A 15,880-nucleotide genomic window follows, 5' to 3' on the forward strand; every position below is an offset into this window, starting at 1 on the left:
ATAATCATACCTGGCTTAGCTGCTTATAGCATGGCTGCTCTGTCCCTCCAGCCCAGAGAACAACAGGCAAAGGCAAAGTTTCTTTCCCAAAGTTCTACCTTACCATTGGCCCCTTTTTTTTTTAAACCTGGGGGACTTTTTAACCATCTACAGATAAAGCAAGTAAAGAACAGCTACCAAGAGTGATTTTACAGCTAACTGGCTGGCTGGGTGTCCATCAAAGGGAGCTATCCCCCCCATTTTATTTATTACAGAGGCTCTCTCTCTGGCTTTCGGTAACATACAAAAAGTCTCTCCACCTCCCAGCTATCCATGAGGATTTCTGCTTTGCTCTCACAGATGTCGTGCAAAACACAGCAAGCAGTTATCGTCCATGGCAGATACTGCTCAGCAGCCTCCAGCCTTGTCAAGAGGCTCCTCCTCCTTCCCTTTAGTCTTCTAAATGGTCACTCCACTGAAAGTCTGCAGCTACTTTGCTCCTTTCTCTTGTCCTGGTGCCCAGAAAAAGGGGTGCAGATGCCAGGGATGCAGAGGTGAAGCTGTTTCCCAGAACAACAGGAGTTTGGGGATAAAGGAGTTGGACGCAAAATAATTTTCAAAGTAAAAGAACCAAACAATTATCAAAATTCAGAATTGGGATAAAAAAATTGGAAATAATTTTCTATTAATTGCTTCTCATATGACTAGTCCAGGAAAACAAAGCCAAAAGATGGAATTGATTGTTTATGGTTACTAATGGGATTGCATTCAGTTTACAGTTATTGAAAATACAATTTATCAAGGATTCTTTTTCCAGTACACAATGGGATGTCCCAAAATAAACAATTCAACCTGACTTTGAAATAAACATTTATTTAAGTAATCAGAAATGACAGAAGGAAACCAATAAACAATTCACTCAAGAAGATTTATCCAAATTAGATTAATCAGATTTTTAAAAAAGGTAAATAAAGAGTAATACAATGTAGCAACTCCTAAAGCAACCTCATAACTAAAAATTGAAATTCTGTAATAGAAAGTAAATTAAAACAAAGTTGGTTAACTATATTGAGTGGCGTAGTGTTATAAAATTGGGTATAAAATTCTAAAACCTATAAACATTAACCACAATGATATTTGTTTATTTTTCATAAGATATTAACCAAATTTACAGGTTTGCCCTAATTGAAATTAACATTAATTCTGTTAATGCTTACTAGCTAAGCACTATTAACAGAATTCAACAGCTAAACTTAAACAACTAGGTCTGGGCTACATTTCAAAGTTAGACTTGATGTAAGTTGCCTTGCGTCAACCTGGATCTGCATGTGTCTATGCTGAAATTTGTCTCCCAGCTATGTAAGCAAGCAATTACAGTGACACAGTAACACCATTTCCTTGAATGGTGTTGAGCCATGGGTGACCTACTGTGATTAATCCAGTGCAAAGTGTGACCTATGCAAATCGTAGACTCATAGAAGATTTGGCTTGGACTAGACCTCGAGAGGTCATCTAGTCCAGCCCTCTACTCAAAGCATGGCCAACCCCAACTAAATCATTCCATCCAGCACTTTGTCAAGCCGGCCCTTAAAAACCTCTAAGGACAGAGATTCCACCACCTCCCTAGGTAATCCATTCCAGTGCTTCACCACCCTCCACATGAAATAATTTTTCCTAATATCCAAGCTAGACCTCCCTCACTGCAACTTGAGACCATTACTCTTGTTCTGTCATCTGCCACCACTGAGAACAGCCTAGCTCCATCCTCTTTGGAACCCCCCTTCAGGTAGCTGAAGGCTGCTATCAAATTCCCCCTCACTCTTCTCTTCTGCAGACTAAATAAGCTCAGTTCCCTCAGCCTCTCATGTGCCCCAGCTCACTAATCATTTTTGTTGCCCTCTGCTGGACTCTCTCCTATTTGTCCACATCCTTTCTGTAGTGGAGGGCCCAAAACTGGATGCAATACCCCAGATGTGGCATTACCAATGTCGAATAAAGAGGAATAATCACTTCCCTTGATCTGTTGGCAATGCTTCTACTAATGCAGCCCAATAGGCAGTTAGCCTTCTTGGCAACAAGGACACATTGTTGCTCATATCCAGCTTCTCATCCACTGTAATCCCCAGGTCTTTTTCTGCAGAACTGCTGCTTAGCCAGTCGCTCCCCAGCCTGTAGCAGTGCATGGGATTCTTCCATCCTAAGTGCACAACTCTGCATTTGTCCTTGTTGAAGCTCATCAGTTTTCTTTTGGCTCAATCCTCCAAATTGTCCAGGTCACTTTGGACCCTATTCCTACCCTCCAGCATATCTACCTCTCCCCCCCCAGCTTAGTGTCATCTGCAAACTTGCTGATGGTGCAATCCATTCCATCATCCAGATCATTAACAAAGATGTTGAACAAAACCAGCCTCCTGGATCAACCCTTGAGGCACTTTGCTTGATACTGGCTGCCAACTAAACATTGAGCCGTTGATCACTACCTGTTGAGCTTGATGATCTAGACAGTTTTCTATCCATCTTATAGTCCATTGATCCAATCCATACTTCTTGAACTTGCTGGCAAGAATACTGTGGAAGACTGTATCAAAAGCTTTGCTAAAGTCAAGATATATCACATCCACCACTTTCCCCCTATCCATAGTGACAGTTATCTCATCATAGAAGACAATCAGGTTGGTCAGGCATGACTTGCCTTTGATGAATCCATGTTGACGGTTCCTGATCAACTTCCTCTCCTCAAAGTGCTTCAAAATGGATTCCTTGAGGACCTGCTCCATGATTTTTCTGGGGACTGAGGTGAGGCTGACTAGTCTGTAGTTCCCCAGATTCTCCTTCTTCCCATTTTTAAAGATGGGCATTATATTTTCCTTTTTCCAATCATGCAGTACCTCCCCCAATCACCACAAATTTTCAAAGATAATGGCCAATGGCTCTGTAATCACTTCTACCAACTCCTTAAGCACCCTCGGATTACATACACTAGACATGTTCCTGCATGGAGTAGACAGGAGGTATTGGAAATTGTCATGGCCCCATTGCTGCAGTTTTTCCTGTGGGTCTGTAAAGACCATCACATTATTCATCATTCAAAGCTATGCAGAATCCATGCTTTTGTCAAAGGTGGAGGATAGTGAAAGTGCTATGGGGGTAAATATGGCCCTAGTATCAAATAACCAAGTATAAATTCAATGAAGTAACTCAATTTAAAACTATAATTTGACTCGATATTAAAATTTTTAAACAAAAATTGAAATTGGACAAAACTAGATACATTGGATGGGACAATCGAATTTAAATCAGTGTCAAATTAACAAAATCTAGCAAAACCATTAATATTTTCTTACTTTGTCTAAAGAAGTATTCCTAGGCTAAGCATGATTCTTAAAGGAAATTCAGTCATATAATTATTACAGCTTGAAATTCAGCAGCATTTAGGCATGTCAATAGCTGAAAGTAGTTAGAATAATACATACAAAAGCTAGGGTGCACAAATCACCCAGTGTGATTATTATGCAATAGAGCAGAGTTGATAGGTTTGGTTCCAATTTGGTGCAGTCCATAGACAATTTTACAAGTGTTCAAATTCAGAAAGAAGTTTGATTAACTTTAATTTGAATACAGGTACTTTGCTTGACGTAGTGTTCTTAGAGTGTTGATAGGCAGACGTACTGCAGGGAGATCCTGGTGTTTGAATTAATTGGCATAAAACAGAGATTGATTATTAAAAGTAATTATGTATACCAAATGGGAAAACACTAAAGTTCAAATATCGAAAAAGTACTATCACAAAGTACCTGGCTTTTGGTATTTAAAATAAACCAAGGTAAAATAGTAATTCTTTCACCAAGATTGGAATGAGGCTAGTGTGAGGTGTAAGGTATTAACACATTAAATAACTCTCTAGTTAAAAACACAGCATAACTGAAGTTAGCATAAAATTATTCTAAAGTTTAGAACACACAAATAAAGATTTCAGTCATATTTTGAAGTCAGAAGATAGCTTTTCTCACTCATACAGTATAATATTACAAGGGGGAGAGATCGAAGAATGCTTCTATCATCCGCAGGTAATTCTCATTCATGTATGCAAAGACAGCTCAGCTGCAGGGGTGAGGGTAAAATATATGGCAGAGCAAAACAGTGATTATACTAAGTTGCTAATTCTCAAAAGCATTTAATGTTATGAATTAAATTGACACAGAACAACAAAACAAAATTAATCATCAAACAATGAATTTCCTCAAAGCTATGATAACACATGTCAAAAACTCTAATTTCTTTTCCCTAGTTAATAAACCTTTAGATAGTTTATTACAAGACTGGCTACAGATACTGTCTTTTGTGTAAGATCTAGGGTACCAATGAATCTGGGGTAAGTGACTGGGCTCTTGGGTCTGGAAGCAATCTGAATATTTTGTGATCTTTGGTGTAAGTGACCATTTATCAATCATCACTGCCTTGGTGGCAAGACTGACATGAGGCACTGAGGGGAGTGTCTGTGACTCTGTGGTAAAACTGGTATAGTGATGCAGGAGTTCACATTTGTTACTGGCTTGGTGAAATCTAATTATAGAACACACCATCAGTTCCGGGTATCTGCCTGATTTTTGACAGTCTGCACTCACGGTCATGAGCCACTCCAGACAGCATGACATAGGCTTATTTAAAATGTTACATAGAAATCTAAAACAACAGCGTGGGAAGAAGGACAGGTCACTTGTATAGGGTCTAGAACATGTGGGGAAATAGAAACACCTTTGTTTATTCCTTCCCTTAAAGCTGAACAATCCTCTTCAAGGTCAGAAGACAACTTTTATATGCTTAGAAAACTCTGTTAATTCAGGAAAGAGGATAATAAAACCATTTAAAGCATTTCAGGGTTCAACTGTAGGTAACTTGGCCTAAAATCAGGCCTTGGTTATGTTTAAATACAAGAATACATGATTCAAGTATGAGCTATTTCATTGTATATTGATGGTATTACCTTTAAAGAAAAGAGTATGAAAATTGCATACTCAGGGGTCAAAATCAGATATTTAGGCACCACAGAAGGAATCACAACACCATGGATGTCCACAAAGGTTGATCAGCTATTTTTATATTCCAAGGAATTAATTTCTATGTATTTTCACTGTCCTGAGTCTGAAGTGCTTTTTAAAATATGCTAAATGTCTGCATCAGAAAAATGAAATAAGAAGCTAATAACAGTGGAACTACAGTGTATTCACTGAACCTGAATTCTACATGTAATCAGATTAACTATGAATTCTGTGGAATGCAGTCATAGAGGACTTTGTAGAGGATACATGTATCAAAATGGGAAACTGCAGATCCATGACAAAGGAATTGTGTAACACTACTGGTAATAGTCAGTAACTCAGACATCTAGTTAAACCCTCCAGATCTATGAGTGGATGGGAACAGATGAGAATAAAAAACAGAACCCCAGTGTAATAACACTTGATAGTTTATACAGTATAAAACAGACCCATAAGAGACTTTCTTGGAGGCCCTACCTCCACAAATGCCCATTTTCACACCCTGAGACTCAGATCCACCCCATTCTTCCAGAATCATAGAAGATTAGAATTGGAAGAGACTTCACAAGGTCATGTAGTCCAATACCCTGCTCAAAGCAGAACCAACCCCAACTTTCTGGTTCGAAGCAAGAAAGTCACAAATAAACCATTGTCCTGGCTCAGTGCCCAGAGCTAAGTCAGGATGTCACATTGACAATCTAACTGAGCCCATCTCTTCATCTGTATGTATCCACTGTACTAAGTAAGGGAGGGAGGGAGGATTCACAAAGGTTCTTAGGCACCTTTCTAGGCACCCCTGTGATTGCAATACTCCCACTCAGGTGCCATCTATCGCTGTAGGCTCTTAACCTCACTTGGCACCTACGTTTTTGCAGTAAAAATACTCTAGATGCCTATGTTCCTGGGTGTGCATGCAGCTGCCTCATTCTAGGCCCCCAAGCCCTAGCCTCTCCCCTAAGCCACAGCACAACTCACAAATAAGGGGAAGGTAGGCAGAGGCTCAATCTGGTAGGCATGTTCAGAGGCACCAAGCTCCACACAAAACAGCTGAGAGGCTGTGGGAGGGTGAAAGGAGATGGCCCTCCCTCATAATTTTCAGCCAGTGGTTAGGGTGCTCAAAAAGGATGTGGGTGACACCCCCCTCATACACACTTGAAGTGTTCCCTCCTCTGCCTGATGAGGAGAAGGGATTTGAACAGGAATTGACTATCTCACAGGACAGTGCCCTGTGAATAGATACTGAAAGCATCAGTGGAGCAAGGGACTGGACCCTGGGTCTCCCACCTTGCTGGTGGGTGTCCTACTCAAAGGACTATAACATCATTTTCAGTCTGTCTTTGGTCCAAAGAGTCTTTTAGTATTTTTGCACAATGGAACAGCTTCCACAGGGTAGACTGAGGGGCACTCCGCCACCCATCAGAATATCCCATAGCTCAGTAACTAGGCACTCACCACGAGGTAGCAAATCCCTTCTTCTGATCAGGCAGACTTTAGCTGGGTCTCTCCCCTCCTGGGTAAGTGCCCTAACCACTGGGCTAAAGGTAAAGGTAAAACCTCCTCTTCCCCCAGTTAGATTGTTCTGAGGGGAGTTAGGTAGCCTCTGAACACTCCTAGCAAATGTGGGCCCATAGCCAGAGGAGTGCCTTTCATCCCTGATTTGTGAATTGTAAGCAGAGATTGGCGTCTCCCTGAAGATTGGACATAGGCACCTTTCTCCATGACAGAGGCAGGGCTTAAGATACCCTCCCCTCCACTCCAGTCAGCATCTCCCATTGACTGGTATTTTGAAGATCGTATTCTAAGGCATGCACCTCTCTCCATTAATTGCATAAAAAGCCTGGGCACCTAATTCAGACTTTGCGGATCCCATTGTTGTTCCTGTGATTTTCTAGGCAACTCAGAGTTATGTGTTGCAACACTCGGTGTCAAAACGCCTAAGTTCCTTAGTGTTTTAGGCCCATATCCACAATCAAGAATAAACAATAATATAGAGCTTATAAAATTACTAGCACCAAACTAAACTGTAAGAGCCAAACAGAAGATGTTCAGAACTTCTTGAGAAGTTGTAATCAAACCCCATCACAATGTGTGAATCTTATCTCAGCCTCTTGCTCCACATGGCTCTGTTCCAGGAATGTGGTTTCATTCTCTGCTTTAATAACTGTTGCATGTTCTTGTTAGATGGCCAGTCCAGCCTCTCAGATTGATGGGAATCACAAAGGTGTTATTCACTTGGCTCATCCCTAGTATGACATTACCAGTGCTTTTGTCCTCTGTGCATTCTCTGGTGTTTGTTAAGGTTTGAGCTCTGATTAAAGCATTTCTCACAGTCGTGGCAATTATAGGGTCTCTCCCCTGTGTGGATTCTCTGATGATTCATAAGGTTTGATTTCCAACTGAAGCTTTTCCCGCAGTTGGGGCAGTTATAGGGTCTCTCTCCCGTGTGGATTCTGTGGTGTAGCAGAAGCTGTGAGCTTTGAGGGAAGCTTTTCCCACATACAGTGCATCTGTAGGGTCTCTCTCCCGTATGGGTTCTCTGGTGCTGAGTGAGTTCTGACCTGCTTCTGAAACATTTCTCACAGTCGGGGCACTTATGGGGCTTCTCTCCACTGTGGGTTCTCTGGTGTTTTGCGAGGTCTGAGCTGCAAAAGAAGCTTTTCTCACACTCAGGACACTTATAGGGTCTCTCTCCTGTATGGAATCTCTGATGTGTAGTGAGGTTTGAGCTCCAACGAAAGCTTTTTTCACAGTCAGGACATTTATAAGGCTTCTCTCCACTGTGGATTCTCTGATGTTCAATAAGGGTCGAGCTCCGTCTGAAGCTTTTCTCGCAGTCAGGGCAGTTATAGGGTTTTTCTCCCGTGTGGGTTCTTTGGTGTCTAATCAAGTCTAATCTCCAACAGAAGCTTTTCCCACAGTCACCACATGTGTTGGGTCTCTCTCCAGCAGGGATTCTCTGCGGAACAGTTTCTTCCATTTTCTTCGCCCTTCTGCTCTGATGAATCAGTTTATCCCATCTCTCCCCTGGCTGGATTCCCTGCTGTGCCTCTAGCCTGTGCTGGCTCTCATGGGCTTCTCCCTGCTCAGGACTCTGGGAAATGTCCTCTTCGGCTCTTCCCAACAGTGCTCCATGCAGTTCCACTGGCTGAGGATTCTTCTCCTCGTTCTCACTCACCATCCCATCAGCTGCTGGGATAGAGAGAGAATCCAGACAGGAGTCACTCCTTGTACCTAGGGGCAAAGGAAACCACAAAAAGAGGCATGGCAAAAGGGTAAACAAACCAAAGTAGCTGCTGTGGGGATAGAAAAATGCTGAGAGGAATCCCCTCCAGATCCTTCCCCAGGGTAGAAATAGGAGGGGACCAATTCTGCCTCCACTCACATCCAGATATGGATGAGGGGACAGGTTACATGGTCAAACAAATTTGTTGAAAACTCATGAGTAACAGCTGTCAGGAGGATATAAAAACTGAATTTTAGCAAATTACTTACCTGTGTGGGCATCTCTTGGGCTCTCCCTTTCTTTGTACCCTTTGATATCAGAGACCCACAGCTCCCCACCTCGTTCCAGCCAGGAGATCACATCATGTTTGGAAACTGGAAATCCTGCTTGGGGGCAAGGAAACAAGAATTGATCTTGTTTGTTATGGTCACTGCTATTACTACTCCCAGACCCAGAATCTGAGTCACACACACAGAGAGGCTCCTTCCTCTTTCCCCCATCACACACAGAATCTAGGCTATAAATTGCAAATGATGCTCTTCATGAATTGGTTTGGAGCAAGACTTCATCCACTCTGCCTGGGAAATCGCCCTGTCTGGTGCCCCAGGTGAATGAGCAGAATTGCTACACTTTCTAGGTGCCTGGTTTGCAACATAGGGCTAGTCTACACTAGAACGCTCCATCAGCGCAGCTGTGCCACTGCAGCACATCTGGTGAAGATGATTTATGCTGACAGGCGAGTGCTCTCCCGTCGGCCTAATTACTCTGCCTCTGCGAGAGGCAGAAGCTATGTCAGCAGGAGATGTAGCACTGGTGTGGACAGCACTTAGGTTGATGTAACTTATGTCTTTCCAGTGGGGGTGTATCTTTTTCACATCCCTGAGCGACGTAAGTTACATCGACTTAAGCTGTAGTGTAGACGAGCCCTAAGGCTCCATCACTGCTGATTCTCGGCTCCCACATTTACATATCCCATTCCATCTACAGCATGAGCCAGAAATGGAAGATACTACTTAGACTGGGAGCTCTCTGTGGGAGGTGGGATTAGTCTCTCACTATGTGCTCAAGTAGCACCCAGCTCATTGGGGCTGTGATCCTTTACTTGCGCCTCTAGGGAGCGCCTTGATACAAGCAATGATGAAATAAACAGAGGAAACACCACCCAGGACAAGGAAAGATTACTAGACACCTGCCCCCAGTGGAGTGCAGAGAGTAAAGAGCCTCCTCTCATGAGGTGATGATGGACTAGCACGAGGGTCCATCCCCATAGTAATCAATGGTCATTCAGTTCTTCCCCATCACCCGTGAGTCTTGCTCTGCCCCCACAGACACACAGCTTGCTGAAACCACAGGCCTGGGGCTGGCTCTCCTCACCCCCTCACCCTGTTCCATACACCACAGACCCAGAGAGGACAGATCTAGAGGAGAAGTCATTCTCCTCCTATCTGGGTTCAAATGCGGGAGATGCTCCCTCCCAATAAATCTCACGAAGCTCATTTGCATAGGATCCCAGGTAGACCTTATGCTTGATGCTTGAGTCCCATTCACTTTAATGGGAGTTAAGCACATGCTTAGGACTTTGCTGAATAGGATTTTTTTTTTTTTTTTTTTGGTAACTGGTGGCTGAGTCCAGAGACAAGTCTAACAACATACCTGGGTAGACACAGGATCAGACATTTGAGCGTCAAAGGGACAATTATAACAACAAGGAGTCTGCATTTTCACTCCATACATCTGAAGAAGTGGGGGGTTTTACTCACAAAAGCTTATGCCCAAATAAATCTGTTTGTCTTTAAGGTGCCACTGGACTCCTGATTGTTTTTGTGGATACAGACTAACACAGCTACCCCTCTCATAAGGGACAATTATGTTAATCTAGTCTGATCTCCTGCATGACACAGGCCAGAGAAACTCAATCAGCTATTTCTGTATCATGTTAGAATATAAGCCATACTCTCATTACTACCAGAAGAACTTTGTATTGCTAATGGAATGGAATTATATCTAAAGTATAGCCTATTTTTGCAGCTACATAGGAAGTTCCAAATGCAAAGGGCAAAATAAAATGATTGGTTATATGAGTGAACCACAAATCATATAATTAAGTATTGTAATAGCGGGTGCTATATTAAGTTAATATGGAAAATTATTTATAGTTAAACTGCTGTGACCACTGCTTCTTTTGTATAAAAGTAGAAGACAGTGATCTGGCTGGAGACAGAGTCTGCCTGCAAGATGTAAAATTGTGGGGTTTCTAGCTGAGAAGAAATATGACAATCAACTAGAATAATTGTAAACATGTACGGTGTAAAAATCCACAGAATTGTAACCGGTTTAGAACAGGCTAAACTGTGAAGCTGTCCACAGAAGGGATTTATGTTAACCTTTGCCTTTCTGTATTTGTGCTGATTTGTCTTTACTTAATAAACCAAATGAATGTGGCTGTCTGACATCTTGTTGATTATTAATCTAAATCAAACCCTATTACAAGCAAGCCCATATTTTGAGGTTCAGCTTTTAGAATGACATATTTTTGTAATTCTGTATAATATTTTTACATATTTTTAGAAAGAGATGTCCGGTTTTGATTTAAAGATGTCTATAGATGGAAAATCCACCATGTTTCTGGGTAAGTTGTTCTAATGGTTAATTCAAATCACTGTTACACATTTGTACTTTATGTCTAGACTGAATATGTCTAGCTTTGGCGTCTCACCATAGGCTCTCATTTTGCCTTTGTTTGCTAGGCTGATGAGCCCTCTGCTCTTCCCCATGTAGGTACTTGTAGACCATGATCAAGTCAACACTCAGCCATCTCTTTGCTTAAATACACTGAGCTCCCTAGGTCTCTTACTCTATAAACTCTTCTTGGAATGTCTAAAAACTGGAGATGAAAATGTCCTAATTCAAAACATGCTGCATTCAACACAGGGGAGTTCTACAGTAGCTCTCATCTTGACAGATAGAAAGGAACTGATCAGAAAACTAAAAAATAGCAGTTGCTTCAGGGCAAGTCATAGAATCATTGAAAGAGAATCATAGAAACATAGGGCTGGAAGGAACCTCAGCAGGTCATCTGTTCTATCCCTGTGCTGAGGAACGATTAAATAAAGTTAGACCATTCCTAACAGGTGTTTGTCTCACTTATTCTTAAAAACCTCCAATGATGGGGATTACACAACTTCCCTATGTAACCTGTTCCAATATTCAGCTATGCTTAAAGTTGGAAAGTTTATCATAATATCTAACCTAAATCTCCCTTGCAGCAAACTAAACCAGTTCCTTCTTGTCCTACCCTGGGTGATCACCCAATACAAGTTAGCACCATTCTCTTAATAACAGCCTTTTACGTATTGGAGATCTGCGTTATCATTTGTCTCCATCGTCTTCTCTTGTCTAGACTAAACGTGCCCATTTCCTTCAACATTGCAAAAATTACCATAGTGTAACTATTTTACCCATCACCTAGAGAAAGGAAAAAGAAAAACATTTCTGGATCAGGTTCATTAATGTCTTCTGCTTTGCAATTATTATGGGGCAAATAGCCCAAATTATGCCCCAGAGAAATTTTAAAAAAGTAAGATACTAAGGCTAAGAGTTCACTCCCCTTTTGGTGCTACTGCAGAATTCTATGTCTTTTGCAGTGCACTTTATACAGATCTTTGGTTGTTACAAATGAAGACTTAAGCCAGAGGTAATGCTCCAGTTTAGCATGGACATTACATGACAATACAGCTCTCAGTAATGCCCAGATTGCATTTGCAAATATCAAACAGAATGAAGTCCAAACCAACAAGATATATATAATTTGTGCTTTAGAAGGGCCATTTCACAAAATGACAATTATCTGGCAAACAGAGTAGATAGATTTTTTTTTTCATTTAAATTGGATTTTTTTGATAAAATGCTTTTTGAGGACAAAGCCTCTCTAAAGATAGTTGTAATCAAGATACATTATAGCTCAAAGATATCTCATCATGGAATAGAGATTATAAATTCTAATTCTATAGTATTACACAATATATTCATGTAATGTTTAAGAAAAGTTTTGTAAATGAGTTCCAATAGTTCATGCATTAGGGACCCAATTTATGAGGTTCCAGGGGCTTCTGTATAGATTATTTAGGTTAATCTTTCTATCTACTCAATGAGACTCACTGCTCAGTCTAAAAGATACTATCAGAGATGCTTAGTTTTGCAGTTCTCAAACTGTGGATTTGTCTCTCCAGAGATAACATGTTTGTTAACAGCAGAAATGTTTTAAAATAAATAAATAATATATAGAGGTGAGAAATAACAGACCTCAACCCTATTGTCCCTCTGCAAATTTCTGAACACAGAGTCAATCCCTTACCTCTCTCTAAAAGAGAAAAGTTTCAAAAAGTTCGATGCATAGAAGATTGTTGGGGGCGGAATAGATCTGGACAAGGAGAAGAAGTCTGGAGATAAATGTGAGAAGGGAGGGTCAAGCAGTAGAAACAAAAGTGAAACCCTTTGAGCAGCATATTCCAGAAGTCTTGAGGTCTTTCTGAGTGTACCCTTCATTGATTTGAGATCTCGTACCATTCTCTACCTACAAGGGAAAACCTATAATGGCAGTAGGCCATAAAAGAGACATAGTTTGGGTATATTTTAATATTTTATTTAAAGTTCCTCTATCTGTGGGTGAGACAGGCATGCATGCAAAATGCAAACAGTACAACAAAGAAATGCAGGGCCTGGTTGCCCAAATGAAACAACATCATGAGAAGTGTTCCTTCTCAGGAGAAAGCTGCATTGAAGATGACGAAAGGTACATGTCTGAACATGCAGGATCTTCAGGCTGGTAAACTTTTTTATATCATACTTCTTTCTTAAGGACTGCCCATCTTCCTTCTGGACTATTCTTGAATTCTTATGTTTGAGAAAAAAATATAGTTGTTACTCTGTGGTACAATCATTTTAGATACAGTTGTGATAAAAAATAAATAACTGAATGAGAAAGATCTTCCTTTTACAATTTCACCTTTAAAGTAGTACTGAGTGTCAGTGAATGCAATGAGTAATACTAAATGAGCAGTACGGTAATAATTAAATAACTGCATTGACGTATTTTGTTTAGGAGAATCCATCCTCAACATACAGGATTCTGAAGACTATCCACCTTCAAGATCACCATCATTTTCTATAGTTTCAGAGTTATCTGCCAATGATAATGTTTCAGTCCCATCATGTATGTCACATAGCCACAGTATATCACCTGTAGCAAAAAGAAAAAAAAATCTCCATCATCCAGAAACAACCATAGATAAGTTTGTGATAAGAACCAGCAGATTACAGAAAGATGTAATTGATGAAAAAGTTGCCCGGTTTGTATGTGCAACAAACTCTTCTTTCTGTATGATTGAGACCCCACACTTCATTAACATGGTTCAGTCATTAAGACCAGGATACAGCCCATTCAACATAGCAGATGTCACAGGCAAATTGCTGGATGAAGTGTATGAAAGAGAAACTGAGCAGTGTGCAAAAGGTCTAGAGGATGAAATTGTTAACCTGAGTCTTGATGGGTGGAGCAGTGTCCACAATGATCCTGTTGTATGTGCTTGTGTGACAAAAAAAAGAAGGGCATGTCTTCCTTACAGAAAGCACTGATACATCAGGAAATGTGCACACAGCCGAATACTTACAAGAAGTAGCAGTAAAAGCTATAACAAACTGAAAAAAAATTCAAATTCTAGCATGCAACTTGGTCACAGACAATGCTGCAAATGTATCCAAGATGAGAAGAAATTACTCAGAAGAGAGTGCCAAGCTAATAACGTACAGTTGCAGTGCTCATTTGATGCACCTCCTAGCCAAAGACCTCAGTGTTCCAGAAATAAAGGCTAATGTTGTTGAAATTGCAAAATACTTCCGTAACAATCACTTTGCAGCAGCTGCTCTGGAAAAAGTGGGAGGAACTAAGCTAACTCTCAAGATGGGTGTTGGAGCTCAGTAGTGGACTGTTTTGAGCACTATATATCAAGAACTTGCCTAATCTGATGACAGTTTGTGAACAAAATCGTGAAAAAATAATGGTACTGTCACAGCCAAAATTCTCAACATTGGGCTTAAGAGAAATGTTGAACACATGCTGAGTACCCTGAAGCCTATTTCTGTAGCCTTGAACAAAATCCAGGGAAATAGCTGTTTTATTGCTGACACTGTTGAAATTTGGAAGGAACTGAGTGAGATCTTAGAAAGAGAAATATGCAATGACAGAGTTAAATTACAAGCATTAAAAAAACGAATGGGACAAGCATTATCTCCAGCTCATTTTCTTGAAAATATTCTCAATACTCAGTACCAGGGTCAAACCTTAACTGCTGAAGAACAGGAGTTGGCTATGACATGGACATCCAGCAATCATCCCTCCATAATGCCAACTATAATAAACTTCAGAGCTAAGGGTAAATCATTCAAGAAATATATGTTTGCTGATGATGTTTAAAAAAGTCACACCTGTGAAATGGTGGAAGTCTCTTAAACACTTGGATTCAGAGACTGTTGAAGTGATAATCTCACTTTTAACAGCTTCTTCTGCCAGTGTAGAAAGCATATTTTCTTCCTTTGGACTAATTCATTCCAAACTGAGAAATTGTTTGGGACCTGAAAAAGCAGGAAAGCTTGTTTTTCTTTTCCAGATTATGAAAAAACAGGAAGATGAAGATGACCGAGTTAGCTGCAGAAGCCAATATTTTAAGTTTCTCATGTTGACCTGTCTGACATAATTGTCATAAAAATAAAGGGAAGGGTAACAACTTTATGAATGAAGTAACATAAAATTCCTCCTGGTCAGAGGTACAGAATCACTTACCTGTAAGGGGTTAATCAGTTCAATTAGCCTAGTTGGCACCTGACCAGAAGGACCAATGAGGAAAGAAACTTTCAAATCTGGGGGGCAGAGGGGGGGAGGAAGGTTTTGCTTGTGCTATCTTTGTTTGTTTCCTCTCAGGACAAAGAGAGAGACGAAGCAGGTAAACCAGCTCCTAAAAAGATCCTGAAATGATACAAAGTCAAGGAAAGTGTGGGCCCCTTACTGAATGAGGGAGGCAACCTAGTGGCAGAAGAAGTGGAAAAAGCTAATGTACTCAATTATTTTTTTTGCCTCTGTCTTCACAAATAAGGTCAGCTCCCAGACTGCTGCACTGGGCAGCACAGTGTGGGGAGAAGGTGACCAGCCTTCTGTGGAGAAAGAAGTGGTTCAGGATTATTTAGAAAAACTGGATGAGCACAAGTCCATGGGGCTAGATGCACTGCATCCGAGGGTTCTAAAGGAGTTGGCGGATGTGATTGCAGAGCCATTGGCCATGATCTTTGAAAACTCATGGGGATCGAGGGAGGTCCAGGATGACTGGAAAAAGGCTAATGTAGTGCCCATCTTTAAAAAAAAGAAGAAGGAGGATCTGGGGAACTACAGGCCAGTCAGCCTCACCTCAGTGCCTGGAAAAATCATGGAGCAGGTCCTCAAGGAATCAATTCTGAAGCACTTAGAGGAGAAGAAAGTGATCAGGAACAGTCAGCATGGATTCACCAAGGGCAAGTCATGTCTGACTAACCTAATTGCCTTCTATGATGAGATAACTGGGTCTGTGGATGAGGGGAAAGCAGTGGACAT

General features: G+C 40.9%; 1 protein-coding gene across 1 annotated transcript in view; it reads right to left on the reverse strand.

Annotated features, from left to right (window-relative positions):
- Positions 1-5,139: 5,139 nt before the first annotated feature.
- LOC127032442 (zinc finger protein 883-like) overlaps positions 5,140-15,880 on the reverse strand; it is a 257,088-nt gene continuing 246,347 nt past the window's right edge. The window contains exon 7 of the mRNA XM_050919706.1: positions 5,140-7,897. Coding sequence (XP_050775663.1) covers positions 7,273-7,897 — 625 coding nt within the window. The 3' untranslated portion in view covers positions 5,140-7,272. The remainder of the gene's footprint in view (positions 7,898-15,880) is intronic.

The sequence above is a fragment of the Gopherus flavomarginatus genome, chromosome 12, assembly GCF_025201925.1.
Source record: "Gopherus flavomarginatus isolate rGopFla2 chromosome 12, rGopFla2.mat.asm, whole genome shotgun sequence".
NCBI classification, from domain to species: Eukaryota; Metazoa; Chordata; order Testudines; family Testudinidae; genus Gopherus; species Gopherus flavomarginatus.